Source organism: Lucilia cuprina, chromosome 4 (assembly GCF_022045245.1).
Source record: "Lucilia cuprina isolate Lc7/37 chromosome 4, ASM2204524v1, whole genome shotgun sequence".
Classification (NCBI taxonomy): domain Eukaryota; kingdom Metazoa; phylum Arthropoda; class Insecta; order Diptera; family Calliphoridae; genus Lucilia; species Lucilia cuprina.
This window is the reverse complement of record NC_060952.1, coordinates 12,298,797-12,323,535: the sequence shown is the minus strand read 5'-3', so window position 1 is coordinate 12,323,535 and position 24,739 is coordinate 12,298,797. Positions and strand designations below refer to the sequence as shown.

The following is a 24,739-nucleotide window of genomic DNA, read 5'->3' as shown; positions in this document are numbered from 1 at the left end:
ATTTGAAAAATGGTAGTGGTTCTTCACATAAAAAATTAAATAAGACTTGTTCTCTTTCATTTTGTTTTCAGTCAATACGTGGCACTCTAGAGAAGTTCCAGCATTCGCCTCCTATAAATTTCCATTTAGGACATATTTTGCCAAAATACAATCAGCTTATACAACAAATACCATCTAATATACATATAACTAAACCACAAACTAATCCATTTATGTAAGTATTAAATATAAATTTTACTTTAGCTTAAAAATCGAAAAAATGTATAATATATAGAATAAAAATCTAAAATAATCTTTGTATAACTATTTTATTCTATAAAATGTTTACTTTACAGTTTCGAAATAAAACACGATATACGACCAGCAATTCATAATTCAATTGAATACAACTATAAAGATCCGAAAATATTGATTAAAATTGATACATCATTTTACGATTCGAATCCCTCAACGATTAATACTACAGCCACTAGTGTACCTTCCACTATAAATATAACCCACAATAGCAGCGTATCGCCTAAACCGAAAACAAATAAGAAAAATAATAAAAAGAATAAGAAAAATTTAAACTCTAATAATGATATCTCTATGACAAATAGAGCTATAGTTCCTAATTCAAATCAAGATACTGGTAATTTAGTACATATAACAAACATTAAATCTCCAGAAAATTTTTACATACAAAATGTAAATGACATACAACCGATACGGAAATTATCGCATACATATTTACTAAATGCCATTGCAAATAATATACCGAAAATAATTGCCGAAGGTTATTATTATATGGCCTATCATATTACCGATAAACAGTGGTATCGTGGTATGCTAAAGAAAATATTACCAAATGATTTGTATAAAATATTTCTAGTGGATTTTGGTGTTAGCATGGAAGTGTCCAAAGATAAGTGAGTAAAGTAAAATAGATACATACATACAGTGAATCAATTAAGTAATTTGCTTATGTAAAATTTTATAAATTTTAAGAAAAAACTTTATGTGAACAATTATTTTTAGCAAAATAAAGCAATTTGTTTGTTGAATTTTTTAGAAATATCTTATATTTTAATTTTCTACCATAAAAAGTAAGATCGTTATATTAATTAACGAGTTTTTTGATAAAATTTGAACGTATTGTTAATTTTTTGGGTCAATAAAGTATTTTGCTTCTTTTAGGTTTTTTGTTAATTTTTTTTTAATATTGCTGCATTGTTTTATAAAATTTAATATTTTTATTACTCCTATATATTAGAATAACATTTTTTAGATATTTTAGTAGTGGAACGACTAAATTTGGAAATTTCTTAACCGATTTTTTATACTATATACCTATGAGAATTTATCAATATTTGATTTAACATTAAATCTATCGTTTCTTTCATTAAATTTTGAAAATAATAAGTAATTTTGAATTAGATACATGATATATTAGATAATCAATGGATTTGGACCTAGAAAAAATGTTTTGTGAGGTATAAATCTATATATTATAACAAAAATATTCCGGGTTTTTGTTCATTTTTATTGATAAACAAAAACTACATTACGGAAACTCCATCTATTTGGCGAGTATTATGTAAATTTTATTTAGAATTGTATAATATTGATTCTTATTGAATAAATCTAACACTAAGTACCACCCTAGCCACTCTAAGTATGGGAACATCACCACATACCCCTATAGAACTATTAAATGCTAAAATCTTGATTTTCAACCTCATATTTGAAATGCATTATTTCACGAATAAGATACAGTAGGCGTATTTGGATCTTGATAGTTATTCTTGATTTGGGTTCTAAATATATATAATTGTATGTATTAGGTGAAAAATATAGCTTTTGTTGACGTTACGGTATGATAACCACCTCTATTTTAAAATATCTAAATTAGGTATTTTTCCTGTACTACACGACAGTTCACTTTACATTAGTTCCAAATAACCTAAAGTCTGTTTAGAGGTCTAAATTTAAACATAGTGTTCCGCCTAGTTCGTAAAAAGATTTTGAAAAAGATAAATCAGGGGTCCAATAGTTTTCCTTGGATACAAGTCGCCTCCCTTTGGCAGTTAAAGATTTTAAAAGAACACTCAGTGCGTTTTTTTTTCTAAAAATTCTTGGATCATTTCATCTATTACTTTATTTTATATTTTTTAATGTTATTGATTAAACATTTCATAATTATATTTTATTTATTTACATTTGTTCTAGAAATCTAAACTAATTTTTTATATCGAAATTGCCTTATTATTATCCTTTAAGCATTTTAAGGCAAATAACATCACATTTTCACCCAATGAGGATATGATTTTTGCAAATCGCAATTGAAAAATACTTAACACTCTTCCTTTTAACAATAAAACAATAAATTCCAAAAATAATTTTAAAAACCCAATGAAATTAACCGGAATTTTCAATATGCAAAATACTTTATTGACATGCAAATTCTGATGAAAAATAATAAAATGCAACAACAAATGCAGCAAAATTTTTCTAAGTTTTCCCATTTTACACAATCTCTATTTTTTATTGGAAAACATATATTTACTTTTTACTTGTTTTTTCGAATTTTATTTATGAACAAAAAACTAAATTCTCTTAAAAAAGGTAGGCAAAAAACTTAGTTGATTCACTGTATGTATATAAAAATATTAATGTTGTTTCTTCTTAGACTTTGTGATATCGAGGAAAGGCATTTAAAAATACCATTTGCCGCCATACGTTGTGCTATTTACGATATTATGCCGTTGGGCAAAAAATGGACTGAAGTGGAAAATAATTTGTTGCTAGAACTTTTACATAAGTAAGGTTATATTAAAATATTATTAGCAACTAAAAATTTTAAATTATTTTTTTTCACTTTAGTAAACCGGCACGCATAAGCATTATTGAAAAAGTAAACAATGAAATGCTTAAAATTGATTTACACACAGAACTTTCAAAATCTGTACATGATACTTTTTTATATACAGGCCTGGCCCGTGAGAGGCCAGGTGTACACAGTTTTAAGCTACAAGTTAAGGTATGATTTGTTTTCATATTCTCAACATTTATAGATTTTATTCGCCATCAGAGTCTTTAAAATAATTATCTAACATCTTATAAATTTCAGTCCAATTTACCAATTATTAAAATTGAGGAACGTATACCGAAAACGAACATACAAGCTGGTGAAATCTTACAGGTGACCGTTTTGAATGTAGAAGGACCAGAAGAATTTTATGTTATAAAGGTTAGTGTTATAACCATGTTTGAAACGTTATGACAGCACGAAATCTTGTTTATTTTTAAATTATAATATATCATCAGAAAGTCTTATCAAAATTAAGTTTGATAAGACTTCACGAGCGTAAAACTATTTCCCTCTCTTTCGCATAAAACTATTTCAATGATATTTATTGTAGCAATTTTTTTCACCAAACAATTTCAAAATCAAACAAGTAGGAAAGTATAGTCGGGCATGGCCGACCATATAATACCCTACACCATGAGTATATCTTTAAAATTTTTACTTTTTATAAAATTTTTATTTTTTATAAAGAAACTTTTATGTTGAATATTACCATAATTCCAAAATATTTAACCAGTTTATTGATAAAAAACTAAAATTTCTAAATGAGGCTTTATATAGGTCAGATATGGGCCGATCCTCGGTAAATTTGGGAAAAGGATATATTTCTAAATAACAGTTAGTTTTGTTGCGTTTCATTGCGATACAAGGTCAAATATAAGCCGATCCTGACGAAAATCTGCAGTGTCATTTATACTTATATAAAAATAATTTGTGCCAATTTTTAGAGAGATAGCAGAATATTTGACGTAATTATGGCATAAAAAGTTCAAATCGGGAGGTACGGTTGTATGGGCGCTAGGTGAAATAATGGATCGATTTCAGCCATTTTCAATAGTCTTCGTCCCTGTGCCAAAAAATATGCTTGGTCAAATTTCAACAAATTATCTTGAAAATTGCGGCCTGTACCTTGCGCACAAGGTTTACATGGACAGACGGACGGACATTGGACCAATATTTTTGTATGTTACAAACATCAGCACAAACGTATAATACCCTCCCTACTATAGTGGCGTAGGGTATAACAAACGCTGAATTTCGACCTTTTCAAATGTCAAAAGGACACCTCTGTTTACTTTGAACGTGCAGTGCATTAGACTAATCCCAAATCTCACTCAGTTGCTTAAATTATAGAAGTACATGGCTCCTCTATGTAATACAGAACTGTTTAAAATTAGATTTTTCGGGAAAACTAAAAACATATTTTCAGTTTGATAACACAAGTCAACAAAAATCGAACTTTTTGCGTGCCTTTTAAATAAAAAAAGCTAATTCCTATGTATTTCCATCCGCTGATTTCAAAAATCATTATTGAAGTTTTCGGTTAACTCAGCTGGTGGAAATACAAAGGAATCAGCTATTTCTATTTAAAAGGTGTTTTCAGTGTTGTCGAGTGTAAATCATTCTGCAATTATTTTGCACCCAAATTCAATTCTGATTATTTCATTATCTCTCTTTCGAATATTTTCTCTAACAGAACGATTTAATTGAAAGCAAAAATGAACTAAAAAGCGAATTAAATCAATACTATCACAATAATGCAGCAAAACTTCAACAGATTTATTTGGGAACTGTACATATGTGCTGTGCAGTTAAAATTAAGGATATTTGGTATCGTGCAGTCATCGAAGAAATCAAAGATAGAGGTCAATTAAATATACGTTTAGTAGATGAAGGACGACGAGAAATAATAAATTGGCGACAAGCATTCGTTTTAAACGAACAATTTCGTAAAAAAAGAGAATTTGCTTTAGCCTGTACATTGGCAGATATTGAACCTCTACAAGAAAATAAATATGTTTATACTGCAGCCGCCATAAAGGATTTCAAGCAGATGACAACAAATCCACAATTACGTATGGAAGTAGTGGCCGTTACATCAAAAATATATAAAGTTGTGTTATATATTTGTAAAAAGACATTGGACATTAATATAGGAGCAACACTGGTAAAGAATAAGTTTGGTATTTCTACTGGCGAATCAACACAAATAACTGAAGTATTGAAAACTCTTAAATCAAACACCAATAGCCAACCTTTTACGATCATAACCAATGATGATAATCTTAAAACAGTGGCCGCTAATGCTAAACCAATAAAACGTACACTGGTTAAAGTTACGCATCTTATAAATCCTGGTGAATTTTATATACAATTGACCAATCTTATCCAGGGAACTAAAGCTTTTCACCAGCAAATACAAGAGAATCAAGCTAAAAAGTGTGGCAACAAGCAGCCTTTAACTTATGAGACGCGTGAATGGTTTGAAAATAATCACTGCCTTGTCTATACAAAATATAACAATTCACAATCCACACAACCGCTTGATGGACCTCTGGTCGATCAGTTTGAATGGTATCGTGGAGTTATTACAAAAATATCTTATCTACCCGGAAAAGAACCAACATTTTCGGTATTTCTAAGAGACATTGGTGTCACTATATGTTCGATTTATGCTCAACAATTATATTCGATTGATCCACAATTAGATCGCGTAACAAATGCAGTATATTGTTGTCATTTAGCTTGTATTGAACCAGCCGGTGGCATCACTTGGTCACAATCTTCAATAGATAGTTTCAGACACTATGTAACGACAGCTGAAACATTATCAGTCTCACTGCACGGTAAACGTAATCAGGAAAAAAATTCATTGGCTATCGTTTTATGGAGCTCAAAAATGGAAACAGCTAATCCTTTGGCACCGTGTATTACCAAATATTCGAATATAAATCGTAATCTAGTTCGAAAGGGTTTAGCTCATATGGTTGAACCTTTGGATACTAAACAGCAATTCGATCAAATTGAAGAAATGGAATTAGCAAATGGTGAAATAACACTGGAGCAATGGTTTAAATCATTTTCCGATAATGTTTTATTAAAGGGTAGGTAAAATATCATGTTTATATTTTTTATTATTTGGAAACAAAATGTTTTCTTCTTATAAAGTGGTTTTATTAGAATTAGGCTTAACATCAAACCATAATCTTAGTTTCTTCCGAACATGTTTTCAATTCCGTAATTTCTTAATCTTTATAGAACTTGAAAATAGTGAAAAACAGCCATTGCATTTAAGCACAGTTGCTGGCGATGTCATGGAAAGCAACGAATTCTATTTGGATGATCATCCATTAAGTATGCATCTCAAGGAAGTGAATTTTAATGATACCACAGGCCAGCGGGCTCCTCCGGCATGGTTTACATCTAAAGTTATTACAAAAACATTATTTTCCGCTTATCCCACATACATAGATTTCGATTGTATTGTATATTTACATGAGGCTGACGATAAAAATTTCTTAGAGAAAATAACAAAAAAATTAACTGAAACCTATGGTCCCATTGAGCCACCATCAAAAGATTACCGTTTTGCTATAGATCAAGGGTGTGTAGTTAAATATCATGTTGATTCGAAGTATTATCGTGGAATCATAACAGCAGATATAAATGCAGAACATGAATGGACAGTACAGTTTATAGATTACGGCAACGTAGAGACTGTTGAGGTGAAAGATTTACGCCCATATGCTCCTTTTCCTAATTTACCGGCCCTTGCCAGTAAATACATTATCGATGGTATCAAGCCTAAAGATGGTGCCGTCAAATTTACTGTCGGAGAATTAGATCAAATGCATGCCATGCTCGTTACCAAATTCATATCGATACGTATACATGCCAGTCAATTGCAAAATAATATTAAACGCTGTAATATGTATTTGGGTGCTATAGATGTGGGCAATCTTATTATTGAAAGAGGTCTTGCCGAACCTGATTATAGACCATTTTTCGACAATTCAATAATAGAGAAATATCCCTTAGTTCTATCACAATTAGATGGCGATTTGAATGCTAAAAGTTCTCATAAATCACATAAAAATCGTAATCCTTTGCCCGCTGCTCCAGTAGAAGACTATGCAGTAAGTTTAAATAAAGAAAAAAACAATAAACTATTATCTTAAAAATATGTATATTTACAGATTTTTAGTCAAAACAATAACATGAGTATAGATTGTGATAATGTAGAGGATGATAACAACAATGATTTGTCCGATAATAGTGAAGTAAGTTTCCCTGAGAATGATGATGACAATCAGAGCGATAAATTTGATCATCTCAATGAAATGCTAGATCGTTTGTCAAAAAACACTAATACAGATCCATTAGGAAAACCATCATCAAAACCCACTATCGAAACAACTCGCACTACAAACAAACCACCACCACCGAAAAAACGTATGTTCAACGATAAGGATTATACAAAAATGATGAATATTATGATGGTATATGATAATGATGATATTGTCGATAATTATCAACATGAATTTGATCTAGATGATCATCATGATAATGACGATGAAGAGGATGGTGATGATGATGATATTATTGAATTGGAACAAAGTTTTGCCATGAACTATTGGCATAATACCGTTGAAGATATGCGCCTAGAAGAAGATGAAGAAATAATTGAGCAGCTAGATCGTAGAGCATTATTATCCTTTGAAGATCAAGTAAGTGTAAATTAATATTTTTTTTTAATACCGCATTTAAAACAATATTTCTATCTTTTCATTAAGGATATTGAATCCGATTTCGATGTTTTTCATCCTTACGAAACCTCAACAGTTTTCTCACATTTCAGTGGTATTGAAAATTTTAAACCACCACAATTACCAACCGCTATGCATCATTTTACATGTAGCATAGTTTCGATTATAACACCAACTATTTTACAAATATTTCCTGATCACGCTGAATTTCGTTATCGTGAAGTAGAATTGCAACGTTCTATTAAGGAAGTCGTAAAACGATGTCCTCCACCACTTACAAAATTCGAACCAAGTACTTTATGTTTAGCTTGTTATACAAAAGATAAAATCTGGTATCGTGCCATAATACGTTCCTACAATCCAAATGCCAAAACAGTAGACGTCTTATACGTTGACTATTTGAACAGTGAGACACTGCCCTTAAAATATGTACGTCAGTGTCCAAAAGATTTATTGGGCTGGCCCCTTCGTACGTTTCGCGTGCGTTTACATGGTATAAAACTGAATCCTCATATTAAGGAAAATGAAGTACGTTTGGCCCTGCATCAGCTTTTAAACAAACGTAAACTATTTGGTGTTGTTAAAAAACATCCTAATTATAGTAGTCTAGTTTTGGGTACTACCGTTAACGATAGTGATCTTATCGAAATAGCTTTGTATGAATCTAAAGAGGCATCGTTAAAAGGTGTAACCATTTATGAGCCTCTTATTGAAAAGGAATATTTTCAACGTTTTTAATTTGTTTTAATTTTTGATAAAAGTTTTTTTTGTAATGGAAAGAAATTAATTTTATGTTTACATTTTTTTATTACTTTTTTGAAAGTTATGTTAATTTTTTAAAATATCTTTTTTATAAAAAAATAAAAATTCGCAATTATAAACAAAAATTAAATAGTTTTTATTTTATGTTATATTTAATAAGAAATGTAAGTACATATTAGTAGTCGGGCGAGTCCGAAAAGGAATATTTTCAACGTTTTTAATTTGTTTTAATTTTTGATAAAAGTTGTATACGAATAAAATGCGATTTAATTTTAATAATAAAGGATTTAAGTTGAACTGTGACTTGCCTCAGACATTTATTGTTTAATAAAACTGTGGATATTTAAGTAAAATTTTGGTGGGGGCTTTTTAGAGGGACTAGGCTCAAACGAGGCCCTGTAATTATAAAGTTCATGAGGGTCATCAAGGCTAGTATGGAACTTGGTTTTGCAGCTTTTTGTGGACATACGAGTATATTAAACATAAATATGAACATAAAAGCCCTATTCGGCGGGTCCAGTTGTATGGGGGCGAGGTGAAATAATGCACCGATGTTAACTATTTTCAATTGGCTTCGTCTACGGTATCATAAAATATTATGTGCCAAATTTCATTGAATTATCTCCAAAATTGATTACAAGGTTTACAAGCTCTATTCGTGGATTCAGTTGTATGAGGGCTAGGTGAAATAATGGACCGATGTTAACCATTTTCAATATTCATTGTCTCTAGGGGCAATAAAATATGTAACCAATTTCATTGAATTATCTTCAAAATTGCAACCTGTAGTTTGATTGCAAGGTTTACAAGCTCTATTCGGGGGTACAATTGTATGAGGGCCAGGTGAAATAATAATGATCGTAACCATTTTCAATAGGCTTTGCACCTGGGGCAATATAATAAGTAACAAATTTCATTGAATTATCATCCAAATTGCGACTTGTAGTTTGATTACAAGGTTTACATGGACGGACAGACGGACGGACAAAGCTAAATCGACTTAGAAAATGATTCTGAGCCGATTGGTATACTTTAAGGTGGGTATAGGACCAACAGTTTCGTGCATTACTAACATCTACACAAACCCAATATAACCTCCCCACTAAAGTGGTTTAGGGTATAAAAAGGAAGAAGGATAGAAGGAAAGTGAAGAATGGATGCAATATTGTCTTTTTGAGGCAACACTAAGCTTAACATTGCAGATGTTTATTTCAAAAACGCTTTAAAACCTAACACCTTAAACTTAAGCCAGTTTCTAGTTCATAATTAAAGACATTTGATTGTCTTCCTTACTTGCAAAACTTGCGCTTAGAAAAAGGCCAAAGATTCTTTCATTAATCACTGTTAGTTATTCATTAATATGAAATTTAAATAAAAGACATATTTTTTTATAATTTATAATGAATTGATTGTAATTATATTTCAATTTGTAAGTTATTTATTTTTATTTATAATTCATTGTAAATTGTATATTATCGATTAAATTATATAATAGAGTTCATAATTAAATTGTTTTTTTTTTTACTAATAATTAAAGTTATGATTTATGTATTATTAAATGTAATATTAAATTTATTGTTTGTTGTTGTTGTTTTTTATTTTATTTTAATCAATATTTTTCACTTTAATATTATAAAGACCTATGCTAAGAATTAAAATTAAACTAATTGTATTAAACAAATAAAAAATAATAAAAAGAAAAAATATACTATAATGAATATATGAAAAATATATTTGTGTTTTAAAAATTTAATTTTTAATGTATAATGTTTGTATATAAAAAAATGTACAAAATAAAAAAAAAACGTATCGCCTGTTAAAAACTAATAAAAATAAAGTCAAATTAAATAATAAAAGAAAAATAATTGCAATCAATGCAATAACAAATTTCTTTTAATTTTTTATCATTTTTAAATGTTCTGTTTAAAGCATAAAGAATTTTATATAATACGTATTAGAATAAAGAAATTATTAAAAATAAACAAAATTTCACTAAATTCAATTTACTAATAAAGTTGATTATTATTATTATTTGTTTATAAAGAATTATTAAACAAATAACTATTATAATTCAAAATGTAAAATAATAAAGAAAAAATTATGTCTGTATGTACATATAAAACCAGTAAATGTAAAAAATATATTATATGGATATAGGTTATATATAAAAATTATATGTATGTATGTTTTTGTTCAAACTTATATTGCACTGTTTTTGTCTAGGAGCAAGTAAATTAATTCATATTTTTTATTATGAACATTTCTAGGTAAATTTATTTAAATTATTATTATTTTGTTTAATATAACTTGATTTTTACACCATTAAAAATTGTTGTACAAAAAGAAAAAAATATCTAAATTAACTTTTGATTTTTACAAATACACATTTTTAGTGTAAGGTTTAGAAAAAAAAATTTAAAACAAATTATAATATGGGAATTCATTTAAAAATTATATTTTTATATAAAAATAAAATAATAACAAAATTATAATGTAAAATATAATATATATTTTTATAAGTAAGAGACAACAGTTTTGTTGGTTTAATTTGAAAATATCAATTTTCAAATTTTTATATAACCATTTTCTTTGAATGTATTCTTTATATGATTAGCTAGGATATATAATGGAGAATAGATTTCACTTTGCTAAAGTTTTCAATTTAAAAAAAAAAATCTTGTTTTCAATAATATTAGAAAATTTAATATCTAAATGAATTGTCTTTAATAGCCCTGGAAAATTTGTCAAAGAATGAGTAAACTGATAAAATTTAGAAAGCCAAATGAGTGATAATGGTACAGGTATTCTTCATGGGGTTTATATTGACCCCTATTTTGCATTTCAATTTGAATCGAAATTTTTTCCGTTTGGCAACTTTGGTATTCTGCATTTCGATTCGACTCTCCGATACATAAACAACTTTTAAAAACGTAATTACGATAAAAATGCTTTTTCTTTTTCTTACGTTTCAGTTTTTTGTTGGAATACCTTTTTTCAATCATTGCTTATCTGAATGCGTAAACGTAATCGAAATGCAGAATAGGGGAGATTAAATGTCGATTTAGTTGTGCTTAGAATCACTTTCTAAGTCGATTTAGTTGTGTCCATCCATCTGTCTGTGTGTCCTTGTTAAGTTTTTGCGCACCCTACAGGTCGTAATATTCAAGATAATTTCATAAAATTGGTCACATACACTTCTTGTGGAACAAGGAAAATTGTCATAATTGTTCCATTATTTCGCCTAGCCCGCATACAATCGTACCCCCAGAAAAGGACTTTTGAGCTCATAATTATATTAAATGTTGGTTTTCGTTGTTTTAATATGGTTGCGATTTTTTATAATAACAATGCTGTGAAAACATCATACGTTTAACTTTCACGCGAAGTACATCACAAATATATGGTAACATAGTGTTTTATGTTTCTCCTATGACCCATAATGAAACGTCTGTCTATCCATAACCTCAAAATTTTGAATAAAACTTTTTAACAATTTATGCTCACAATCTACATTCACCCCTATCGCCAATTATCATTTCACGTAACTTTTTAGTAGCGAAGAAAATCCCCCTGTTGTCAAATTTGTTGATAGAATTTTGTAAAAATTGAACAGCTGTTCAACTATTGCAGTCGTAATTTAGGTCTGAGTTGAGGAACAACTCTCGCGTTATCGCGATTATTTCTTAAACTCGTTCAGCTTTGTATTTGTTGCATAGCTTTCGACAGTTTTGCGTCTCGCTCGCACTAGTGTAGTGTATTACTTCTTATAACTGTTTATACCCTGGTGGAGACCATTAAAACCTAATTGTTCAAAACCTGGTGGAGACCATTAAACCTTAACTGTTTACACCCTAGTGGAGACCATTAAAACTCTTCAAATTTATTGGTGGAGTACGATCTAAAACTCAAATTTAACTTAAGTGTTTAAAGGTTTCCAGCTTCCTATATAAAGATAAAGGTCGACTTGGAAGATTTCCTTTAAAACAACGTGGGACATCCTGGCATTTTGCTTATGAGCTCAGCCAACAATTCGAATAATCAAAAAAAATCAACTATTGTGAATGAATTGTTCACAACAAATTAACGATAGCAATTTTCCTTTCTAAGAAAATGAAAATTTAAAGGGAGCAAAATTTTCACTTCTATTGACGATAGGGGTGATTATCTCAATTTTTGTCTTAAATTCAGCAGTAAAACTCTTATTTTCCTGGACAATATCGTACCTAACGTATCGTTTCCTAACTTAAAACCAAAACTTGCATATTTGCAACTTCTACTTGAAATAGTTATGATCTTTACAAAGCCCTTATATATATACAATCCTGTCACATTATTCTAATTCGATCAAATGTGGAATTAATCACCCTTTTCTGCATTTCAATTCGAATAGAAATTTTCTTCGTTTTGCAACTTTGATATTCTACATTTCGATTCGAAATCAATCCGATGAAAATGTATGACAGATCTGATAGTAAATCTTTTTATTTATTTGTTATAGTTGTTTTGGTTAGTTTTTATACATAAATATTTATTTTAACTTTAAAGCCTTCATTAATATTTCACAAAAAACTTTTAAATAATAAGGCTTAAAGAAATTTTTAATAAAAATCTTTAAAAATATCACAGAGAAGAAATAGGTTATAGAACACACATGTCGTAGTGTCAGCAACCTTTAAACTTTAATAAAAGAAAACTATTTGATTTTTTTCAAATTATCCAACTCTATGAAAAATGTTTTACATTAAAAATCCAGCTATTAATTTAAAAAAAAAAATAATAAAATACATATATGAATTGTATTTTGTCTCTTACTGTTTTTTATATAATTTAAATTCTTTTTGAATTCGACGTTTTTTTAATTGTTCTTCATTTTCACGTCCTTTTGTTTGTTGTTTAGTTAAACTAATTAAACTTACAGCTATAATTCGTTATTTAAAATTACTACCAATTTTGTTAGGGAGCTTTTTGTTTTGTTAAACTTTTTCTATTTTTCAGTTTATTTAATTATGTTTATTATTTATATTTTAAGTTGATTAAATTAAAAATAAAATCATGTTATTTTTTTCAATTAGATTTAGTTTAGCAATGTCTATGTCAAGAAAATTATGAGACAAATCATCATATTGTCCTAGAGATTGTAGAAAAATATTTTTGGAAAATTTGTTTAAGAAACTTTAAAAGAAATAAAACTATATACAAATAAATATTATGGAAAATAATAAATAAAATATTTACACATTTAAGAAAAGTAGTGTTAAGAAAATAAAACAAAAATTAAAAAAATTCAAGGGAAGCTAAAGATATTGTTTTTACAGTATTTAAAAGGAAATTCTAAAAAAAACAATAGTTTTGTTCTAAAATTTGCACAATTTAATTTCACATTTGGGATTTGTGAAATCAATATTAAAGAATTATGAAATTTTATGTTTTTAATATACAAAGTGAGAAAACTCAAGAGAAAGAATTTTCAAATTAAAAATATTTTTCTACAATCTTGACTTTTACAAACAATTTTTTACACATCAATATTAGTTGTGTTAGAGTGGTTAAGGTGTTATTATATAAATTCCATTTTGTTTTTATTACTAATTAATACTTCTTTTTAAATTTTTGTTTTCCTCTTTTTTTTTTTGCTAATTTTTTTTTATCCAATATTATATTTTGTTTAACAAATCAACATACACACACACACCTAGATTAGAAATTTTAGTTTTTGTGTTTTTCATTTTGTGGGTTTCATAATTTCTACGACTATAATAAATATTAATATAGAAATTTTCTATCCTACATTCATATTAAGAAGAGTGAGATGAAAATATTATCATTTAAACGAAATGAATGTAATACAAAATACAAACTACACTCACAGACAGACAGACAGACAGACAGACAGAGAGAGATTATACTCACATTTAGGGGAGAGAGAGAAAAAATCTATAAAATAATGCTTACAATTTATACTTCCACCGTAAATGGATCACGTGAATGATGTATCTTTAGGTGTTTGTTATGATTAGTTTTGGTTGTTGAACTTTTACCACAAATCGTACATTGAAACGGACGTTCGCCAGTATGTATGCGTCTATGCTCGATTAGATAGTAGTGACGATGGAACGACTTTTTACATAAATCACAGGTATATTTTTTATTTCCATGATGCTCTCTTCTATGGCGCATATAATTGTATTTTCGTATAAACTTACAGCCACAGACCTCACAAGTGTAGGGTTTAATCTGCTTGTGGGAATTCATGTGATTCTTGAAATCGACCTCGCGCACAAATGCTTTGGGACAATGTTCGCATTTAAAGGGTTTAGCTGTACGATTTGCATGAACCCATGAGTGGATTTTTAAATTCCATTTGGTTGAGAAGGACTTGCTGCAAATTGCACAATCATATTGCGTTTCTGTGGAATGCGTTGCCATGTGAGCTTTCATAGAAGCTTTGGCAAATATTTGCTTGCAGATGGGACACTCCATCGGTTCGGTATAATCGAATTTATCTGAATGGGCGAGACGTATGTGACGTCGCAAAGAGTTCACATGCACAAAACGATCACAACAATGGGGACAACATTTCGGTTTAGAGTCATGAGTTTCCTTATGCCATAAAAATCGTGCTTTTGATGGTAAAACTTCGCCGCAATAACAAACATACTCTTTCCTACGAACGATTTGTTTCGAATGTCGTTTACGATGTTGTGTTAAGTTTGAATAACGTTTAAAGTGTTTGCCTGTAAAGAAAAGTATGTATATAGATTTTATTATTGTTTAGTATTAAATTTATGCTTTTATCTTCCAAAACAAACAAAAAAGAATAATTTTTATAAAGCTCTAGTTGTTTTGTAATAGTATAATTTTCAGACATATTATATAAAAAAGTAATAACTACTTACCACAAACTTTACATTTCAACGGTGAAAGTCCTGAATGCATACGCATATGCTCGACGAGAGCACTGCGTACTACAAATTTCTTATCGCATACCGTGCAACCAAATTCCTTCCATCCCAAATGTCGTTTCAAATGCAATGAGAAATTTTTCCATCGCTGGAATTTTTTGCCGCATGTAAAACATTCAGCCGGATGTTCGGTTAAATGAGCATCGTACAATTTGACTGAATTGAAATTCTGTCGACAGATGTAACAAAAGAATATTGAAGATTTTATAAGATTTTCATCGAATTCGGAAAGGCTTTGGTTTTGTTTCAATGTTGTCATATTAAACGAGACCAACATCCGATAGAGGGTTGTTAATTTACTGGTGGGAGTTGTCAGCGATAATGGCAAACTATTAGTTGGTGGTTTGGTGTCGTATTCAAGATTTGGATCAGTATTTGCTGCATTCATGGGTACTAGGGCTAAATTTTGTTTGTCGTCTTCCATTACTTCAGTTTTAGCACTTAAGTTGGCATTGATCGGTTCGACGCCCGTTAGATCACGTTGAATATTTTCATTTTCTATTTTGACAATGCCCTGCTTATAATCGCCCATACACTCAGCATTTTGTAAGGGAGGCACTAACATGCTGCCAGCTGCGCTTGTTGTAGGCAGTGCAACATCTTGCATATCTGAATTCGTTAATGGTGTGGCAAGGCCCGTTGTGGGACATACTAATCTCCTATTTTGACGTATATAATTATGGGCATCAACCATGTGAGCATTACGATCTTTAAGTTTAGAATATTTGGCATTACAATGACCGCATTCATAAACTTTTGTGCGTTGTTTTTGTTGGGTTTGATGTTGTTGTGGCTGGGTTTGAGATTGTTGCTGTGGTTGCATCATGAAGCCAGATGTTAAGGCGGTACTAGCATTTGATGGTCCTGCCAAAAATGCTGTCGATGTACTGGGTTGTTGCAAATGTTGTGGCTGTAATTGAGGATGTTGTTGCAGCTGTTGATGTTGGAAACTAAATTCAACTCCTGGTATGTCATTTTGATGTTGCATCATCATTTGTTGTGAAGTTACTGTCGATGTTGGCAGCATGCGTTTGCCATTGGCATTTGACGTTTTGCCATCTTGAGAACTACGTTTACGTCTCTTGCGTATTTTAGCCGATGTTGATGGCATTACATCAATATTGCAATTATCATTGGAATTTTGGGTAAACATTGGCATTACATTGCTGTTGTTGTTACCACTGCTACTACTGGTCGGTTCATAACTGTAAAAAGAGTTCAATTTCGAAAATTACAAATGTTTTTAAAACATGATCAAAAATTAACCTTTTTAGTCGGTTGCTGGTCCCATTTGTTGCTTGTGCAGTTGCTGAAGCACTCAAATCCTGTACAGTAAAATATTCCTCATGATTCCAGCCATTGTCTTGCGGAAAGATTCCAGGAAATGTTGTCTTAAAGAAGCGTGCAGAAATATCGCCATACATCTACGGAATAGTAACATATAGCAAAAATAAGGAAAACTAGCATAATTCATTGTGCTAAAAACCCCGATTTGAAATGAAAAAGTTTAATATAATTGTTTTGAAATTTTGATTGTTGCCGTTTCAAAACTACTTAATACCTTATCTAAACTTCCGGCTCATTTAACGGGTAGAATGTTAATATAACCTTACGTGAAAATTAACCATAAATTTGGAAAATACTTACCGGTTGACTCCAAGAGTTGTCAATATCGCAATTACTTTCCTGTTCGGAAATTTCACCTTTAGCTGGCATTTTCTCATCGGTTCTTATATTTAAGGTGGCTGCAGTTGAACAGATACCAGCCATACTATTTTCAGTTGTACCATTAAACGAACACGAAGTTGAGGAAGATGGTGGTGGCGGTGGAGGTACAGTTAAGCGATCACCAACAATTATATCAATATTTTGCTCGCGTTTACATGAATCCAAATCTAAATATTTACTAACTTCACTGCCATCTAAAGCAGCACTATTGCCATCAACAGATAAAGCATTATTAATGTTAGAAATTGAATGATTTGATGTGACTGGTGTAACATTGGGTTCGGATGTTTGATAGTTATTACTATTGTTAAACCACTGGTGGTGGTGTGATGTTCCTGCTAATTGGTGTTGCACCTGATGATTTTGTTGTTGTTGTTGTTGATAATCCGTATAGTGTTTACTTGATGATGAGTCTTCCAACAACAATGTATTGTTGTTATTACCGGAGTTTTGATAAAATGTTGTAAATTGTTGTGTATTTTTAATGTCAGCTTGTTCAGAAGCAGCAGCTGCCACGTTACTTCCTCCATTATTATACAGATAATTAAAATGAAAGTCAGTATACACCTGATTAGGCTGCTGTTGAGTTTGACCAGTTGTTGCAGCCGAGGCATTTGTAGTTGAACTTTCGTTATGTTCTTCCGAGGGCATTGTAGCATCCATAGCTGATTGTGATGAATAAGTTGATGATGACGAAGATGATGTATCATTTTCATTATTCAATTCTTTAGTGACCTGTTGCTGGTGCTGCTGTTGTACATCTAAGAGCGATGTAGTCTCTAAAGGAGTTTGTTTGCTTGAAAAAAGCGATGTGGAAGATGGAAAAGTAGGTGTAGTTTCCTTTTGCGATTTTTTCGAATTTGCAAAATCATAAAGTACACGCGCATCATCGTTAACATTATTTTCTATCTTCATTGCTTTTATGATCGAGGTCGATGGTAAATTAGATTCCGTTATACATGGCTTTTCCTCTTTAAACTCGAGTATAGGTTCTTTCGAATTAAGATGTTGCTCCAAGATACTAAAACTAGTTGGTTGATAGTGAGAATGTTGGTGCTGATTTTCATATGTTATCGACGTGATGGGTTCATTTTTAACCTTTACTTCTGTGGCATTTAACGCATCCTCTTCAAGGGAGGTTTGCTTTGTATACCCTTGTCTAGCTTTAGCAGAAGTTGTTGGCATTTCCTGATCATCATCTAATTGGTTTTGGTTTTGTTTATTTGCATTGGTGTTGGTAGGTGGCAAAACTTCAGTCTTTGAAGATTTTGGCTTAATAACTAGTTTTTTAGGACCTTTACGAGCCAACGGTGTATGTCCTAATGACTTGGAACTTGCCACAGTTTGAACATTACGTTGCGGTTGTGAAAGATCTTCGGCTTCTGTCGAATTTTTATTGCTTTCTGATGGATTCTGCAGCTGCTGTTGTTGTAGCTGAGATTGGTGTTGACTAGTTGTGGCCATACGTATAACACTGGTAACGTGACTGGAATTTATAGTCATTAGGCTAGACGAGGTATTCGATTCGGTGACATTTTCAAAGACCTGAGGTTTCTTTTCATCCTGCTCATCGTGCTTTAGTTCATTGGTTAAAATTACATTATGGTTATTTGTTGTCTGTTTACTATTACTACTGCTAGGGTTATCAGTTATATCTTCAGTCTCATGTTTGTTGGCCTTTAAAGATGTTGCTTGTTGTGGTGGAGTTTTGAAATTGGTTTCAGTTGTTGCTGATGTTATATATTCATCCATAGGCTCTTCCTTTTCAATTTTAACCAAAGGTACAGGAGCTATGGATGCAAATGTTTTACGCTGTGCCGCTACTTTACTTGAAGCAATAATATTTCCAACCAAATCCAAATATTCATTTAAATTCAAATGAACATCACTTAAAACTGTGATAGTGTTTTTTGATGATTTCTTACGAGCACTCGTGTTAGTATTGCTGTTTACTCCTGAATTTTGTGGGATTTGGTTTGTGTTTGCCGCCGATGAAGAAGACGAAGAAGTAGATGTAGAATGTAATGAAGCGTTAGGCATTGAATTTGTTTGTTGATCGTCGCCATTATCAGTTGTTAACGAAGGCGATACGGATGATGATGTGGATGTTGATGACAGCGTTGACGCTGTTTGTATGGAGGATATGGATGTAGATGATGTTTGATTATTTTTATTCTTTTCGGTGGTATTTTTATAATCCTTTTCCTCCTGAGATATGAATTCTTCTTCATCGCTGCTATCACTAGAAATGCTAACAAAATCAACAATTTCCTTATCGTCTGGAGTTTCAACGTCATGTGAAGACTTCCTTTTAGATCTACTTGTATCAACAGACATTTTACTGTCATCTTTGGAGGAAGATTTTGATGTCCTTGGCTTATCCTCCGATTCGCCCTTAGATTTATCAGTAGTGTTAACATCATGTTGTTTGGACTTACTTTCAACATATTCTTTCTGTTCATCTCCAGCGCGGTCTTCTCTGTTACTATCATCATCGTCTTCATCGTCATCATCGTCATGAATATGTAAAACACTGGGAGGGGATTGGTATATACGTTCAATGACAGAAAACTCTCCATTATCAGTCTCTACACACTCAACAATATGTTTAGGAGTTTCTTGTACAATAAAATCACCATTTTCCCGTTCTAAATAATGGGCTACAGGTGACTCAGCGTAACGCAAAACTGACGAAGCATTGGAAGGGGATGGAGCTCCCGCAGCAGCAGCCAATAATGCAGCAAATGGAGAGTTTGTGTGTCTACCCAAAGTAGAGGCGGCTACAGCAGCTATTGAGGCTGAAGCGGCAGATGGACTTATTGAAACTTGGGGATATGACGGCGCGTTTGGATTTTGAGTTGTCGTTGAAGCTGAACAACCCTTAATTGTTTTGTTAGAATTTTCATTTGAATTAAAAATGTTGTTACTAGAATTTTGGGTAGTTTCAGAATTTGCGTGCGTCTGCTGTTGTTCCTGCTGCTGTTGTTGTGTTACATCAGCTTTAGATTGTTGTTGCTGATGTTGTTGTAGTTGATTATGTCTAGTAGATGTTGTTGAATGGTGTTGAATTGACAAAGCATTAGTTTTTGGCGAATATGAATGTTTTGCTGGAATCGGTTGTGTTGGCGGTGGTACTTGAATCCTTAAATTGTGTTGCAATGTTTGTGGCAAATGATGTTGTTGATGTACAACTGAATGTGGCTGCAATGTTTGATTTTGCGTTGCCAATGACCCTGTCACTTGATGCTTATTTTGATTATGTTGAGATCGTATTTGACTAATTGCAGTGCCATAGGCCGGTGGGGGTTTCTGATGGTGTTGCACATGTGTTTGTGGTTGATAAGTAAAAAGCTAAAAATAAATTTATTTTTATGCAGATTAATAAGTTGATATATGTGTTAAATTTATTAAATTTAAAAATTAGACCAGTCATTCCGAAATGGTCATGATTCACATTTTATTCGAATTTTACTTATAATGTCATTTTATTGAAGGATATGAATGTATCACAATCCATATTTAATTGCTTTTAAACATTTTAATCATTTTTTATAAAAAAAAAAAGTTCCTCAAAATAAATGATGTTAAAAAGCTAATTATATAAACTGCATTTTTTATTTATTTTCTATTTTAGTTTTCTAATTTATTAAACTTTTAAAAACCGTAATTTCTTTGATAAAAATTTGCCTTTAGTTGTTTATAACAATAATTCTTTACACTAAACATATTTTTGATTCTTCTAAAAGGTTTATCTTGATGGACTCGTGCGCTTTTCGAAATGACTGGTTCAATTATTATAATAACTAAATCATTATTGTAAGTAAATAACTGTAAGGAGTATTTTTTCTACATACTAAAAAAAAATAATACAACTGATTCATACCTGCAGCGGAGGCGGTGGTGGCAAATTAGGTGTATATATAACCTTTAAACTTTGTTGATGATGAGAATTTGACGGTGTCGTTTGATGTTGACCTGCTGCAAACATATGGGTCTGGCGATGTCCGCTAGATGATGTATTGCCTATATGCGACGAGGCATGATGCGGTGGGGGCGGTGGAGGAGGCAATTGTTGTGTTTGTATCGAATGAAATGTTCCATTGGAACTCGTTGCTATAATTCCACGGCTTACTTCTTGGTGTTGACTGTGATGTTGACTTTGCGATGATGCTGGAGGTGGTGGCGGTGGCATGTGTGGGAGTGTTGGTAATTGATTATTTTGATTGTTAATACCACTACGTTGTTGTGGATCATAACGTGGATTGCCTCCAAACATATTAAAACTAGTATGTATATTGTTTGAATTTGCCAATTCTACAGCATTTGGATGATATGAATGACTTGTATTTACTGTAGAGTTTGGTGTTGAATTCATTTGATTGACACTCTTTTTGGAAAAGCATTGATTCACATCTTCGTTCGCAGGTGCAATTTCCTTGGTCAATGCGACCGAATTCGTTTCTGCTTTAACCACTGTCTTCGCTGGCAATGTGGGAGATGTTGTTTGGGTTTTATCCCGCTCATTTTCATGATGTCTTTCAATTTTGGTAGCAGAAAAATTTAAAACGTTATTCGAATTTTGACTACTACTACCAACACTTTGGTTTGACAAAGAACAATTGCTAGCTGAATTACTTGTGCTAGCAGCGCTGCAACTGTTGCTGCCACTACCAATAAGAGGTTCCTTATCTTTATTGTTTGGCAAAGATTTCTCATCTAATTCTGTAGTTTGTTTTTTCTTGCCATTATCTCCAGCTAACACAGATGCCAACGTATTATTGCTTCCAACTCCTGTACCGGTTATGGTCATTTGTACTAAGGCTCGAATCACTTGTTCTTTCGGATGTGTCTCCAAGTGATCCGACAGATTCATACCTGCATGCAGGTATAGAGTACATACTGGACACTGAACATTTTCCGTCATTTTGAAAGATTATTTTTGTTCCGATTGTGCACGTGCTTGCGTGTGTGTATGTTGATTATTGGTTCAAAATTGTTTGTATAAGTATATGGTTATTTCGACCTTTTATTGATTAAGACTATAATATTCGTCTTAATCATAAAATAATTTTAGCCATAAATTTAATATTTTCCATATTGGTTAGTGGTGTTATTGATCTGAAAATATATAGAAATAAAATCAAATTATTTATATACATATGCATATATAAAATCCTTTAAATCATCTAAAGTAAAAAATACTCGCATTTTTTAATTAATGGCTGATTTCTTAAGCAAATGATAGTAATGATAATGCATAGTATTAAATCAAATTTATTAAAACAAATCTAAAATATTAATTACTGTATTACATTCTGTAGAGTTTGAAGATACCTCTAATCAAATTAATACAAGTATATTATAATACAATTTGTGTCGCCTTTAAAAAATTGTTATTAATTCTGACATAATCGATGCATTGATATCGACCGAAACGGTTTTACTTATTTTTAGTTAGAAACTTGAAAAATGTTAATATATAAATATTCAAAAAATACGAAAAGCTAATGCATCCGAAAAAACACATTTAAGTCGAATGCTTTACGTGAGTACCTGGCGTATAGCCCTATCTCATGGTGGCCTTTTTCATTCACTGCTTGAGTAAAAATAAGCAACAACTAACCAATGCCTCTTTGTGCATCTTACACGCAGGTTGCAATTTACGAATATGGATGGTCCGGTCCATATGGGTGCACTTTGCTCAAGTACTCAAGCTATCTAATCTCTTGTCATAGTAGTCCCGTTGGAGAAAGGCAGGTGTCATAAGCAAGCTCAATCTACCCCGACAATAATGTCGCCCAACCACACTAGTAGATGGTTCTGTTGTTTCAGGAACAGCACCTAGAGGGACGTAATTGGTAGATCGAAACACGGATCACATTAATTGATAAGACTTCATTTCAGTAGTCACAAAGACCCACTGTGATAAGTCGAGCATGTTTTAGAATTAACTCCAACGCACTCAAACATGTTAGAAAATCGCTTATAAATTAAAGAAAGGGCAGTAACGTCCCAGCACCACATCCATCCGAAAATTACAGTAATTTCCGCTAATCTTTAACGGATCGGTTAGCCCTAATTCATTCGTCAAGGATATATTATATCTAAATGAAAATGAAGACAGCCGCATTTTACTTTCCCAGATAATATAGAATGATACAAACCTAACTCGAGCGAAAGTGTTCATTGCCATACATTGTTTCCTGTGGAATAGCTTTCCAAATGTCTACTTGCGGATCTGACTGACTTATTCAAAGAACAAGTATATGTAAAACTAACTAGTTCGTGACTGAAGCCCGACCCCTTCCCCCAAACTGTTGGGTATTATTATAAAAAATTAAAATAATCGATTTTTTGGGTACGAAAAAATCGATTCATGTCATTGTCTGGTGTGGAGAATAAAACTCAAATTATCACGGATTTGTTTGCTCCGAAGGAAAAAATGTTTTAACATAAATATCTAAGAGCTATCTACACGTACATTTTTATTTCCAAATTCATTACTTGAGTAGACCTACTATGTATGTTGAGTGAGTGCGGTGCGTTGCGTTTTGTTGCCCTTCTTTTGTGGTATATGTATCTCTACACTATTTATCAACGTTTTCACTTTACTCACTTAATTTGCCCTTATAAATTTATTTATGGTTAGTGATTTGCTTATTATTGTTGTTGTAGTTTCTGATCCCTTTACAATCATTATTGTATTTTTTTTTATTATTTGTTGTTTCTTCTTTACAATTTTTATAACAAACACTCGCTCAAAAGAAGAAACATCATACACACAAATGTTCATGCATGTATTCACTAATTCTCACGTATTTTAATTACACTGGCTAATGGATGATATTGTTATATCGTTGGAAGACAAATAGATAGTATGTATGTTAAAATGAATTTCGAAATCGATCAAAAATTAATTTCTGAAATGAGATTTTTGTTGTAACAAAGGAAATTATGTTTTCGACTTTAGTTAACCTATAGTTGGGATTTATCAAATGGAGTTGGAACATGTCTCGGTTTCAGTGTACTCGTTCAATGACACACAGAAATTTTTTTGTGTTTTCACATTATATTCTTTTTTATTTTATTTTTTGTTTTAATCGTCTTCGTTTCATGTATGGTTTATTGTAGTACACCTACCTACCTACTGCCTGTCTCCATACATCCAACTTCTACATACAAAATACAATAATAACAACAACAACAAAATATATCCACCTTTGTATGTGATACAAGACGAGGCCACACAAAAGATTTTTTCACTTGTAATTTAAGCACTTTATTTTCAATAAATCCATAATAATTTTATATATTACGTAATCTATATGTATTAAACTTGATATTTTCACAAAAATTTTGAAATTTTTATTGCATTTTACAAGTAAATAATTTATTTGAAAAATTTTCACTTAACAAATTGGAAAAAATTACGACAATGATTCCGTCGTCTGGTTATTTTTTGTAATGTAATAGAGTAAACATGTTTCAAATTGTAATAGATTGTACTAATTGTATGTGTGTATGTGATAACAAAATTAGGCAACACTTAAGTGTATGTCTACACATGCAATAAACTTGCAAATACATGTAAATATACAAATAATCTGGAAATGACACGATTGCATCATGTCATTTTTATTTTGAATTGCTGTCTGTGACATAATTTTTGTGTT

General features: G+C 31.2%; 2 protein-coding genes across 5 annotated transcripts in view; one reads left to right on the top strand and one right to left on the bottom strand.

The window, feature by feature from the left end:
• LOC111684676 (RING finger protein 17) overlaps positions 1-8,420 on the top strand; it is a 136,229-nt gene extending 127,809 nt beyond the window's left edge. For both annotated transcript variants that reach the window (XM_046949884.1, XM_046949883.1), the window contains exons 5-13: positions 72-214; positions 336-908; positions 2,669-2,800; positions 2,863-3,019; positions 3,110-3,229; positions 4,545-5,952; positions 6,107-6,984; positions 7,045-7,575; positions 7,642-8,420. In XM_046949884.1, coding sequence (XP_046805840.1) covers positions 72-214; positions 336-908; positions 2,669-2,800; positions 2,863-3,019; positions 3,110-3,229; positions 4,545-5,952; positions 6,107-6,984; positions 7,045-7,575; positions 7,642-8,352 — 4,653 coding nt within the window. In that variant the 3' untranslated portion in view covers positions 8,353-8,420. The remainder of the gene's footprint in view (positions 1-71; positions 215-335; positions 909-2,668; positions 2,801-2,862; positions 3,020-3,109; positions 3,230-4,544; positions 5,953-6,106; positions 6,985-7,044; positions 7,576-7,641) is intronic.
• A 4,910-nt stretch (positions 8,421-13,330) lies between these two features.
• Positions 13,331-24,523, bottom strand: LOC111684682 (serine-rich adhesin for platelets). 3 transcript variants are annotated; one of them, XM_046948451.1, is made up of 6 exons: positions 24,207-24,523; positions 20,950-22,184; positions 16,986-20,417; positions 16,605-16,762; positions 15,273-16,543; positions 13,331-15,110 (listed from the first exon to the last, which is right to left on the bottom strand). In XM_046948451.1, the coding sequence occupies exons 2-6, from the start codon at positions 21,988-21,990 to the stop codon at positions 14,332-14,334; spliced, it is 6,681 nt and encodes a 2,226-aa protein (XP_046804407.1). In that variant the 5' UTR covers positions 21,991-22,184; positions 24,207-24,523; the 3' UTR covers positions 13,331-14,331. The 3 variants fall into 3 exon arrangements, with proteins under 3 accessions (XP_046804407.1, XP_046804408.1, XP_023302665.2); XM_046948452.1 differs by having other exon boundaries at positions 24,211-24,523; XM_023446897.2 differs by having other exon boundaries at positions 24,285-24,523.
• Positions 24,524-24,739: the final 216 nt, after the last annotated feature.

Coding starts and splice junctions, on each gene's coding strand:
- LOC111684682 (XM_046948451.1), bottom strand. CDS start 21,990: ATGACGGAAAATGTTCAGTGTCCAGTATGTACTCTATACCTGCATGCA. Junction 16,763..16,985: donor ACAACTCTTGGAGTCAACCG/GTAAGTATTTTC, acceptor ACTATTCCGTAG/ATGTATGGCGATATTTCTGC. Junction 16,544..16,604: donor ACCAGCAACCGACTAAAAAG/GTTAATTTTTGA, acceptor CTCTTTTTACAG/TTATGAACCGACCAGTAGTA.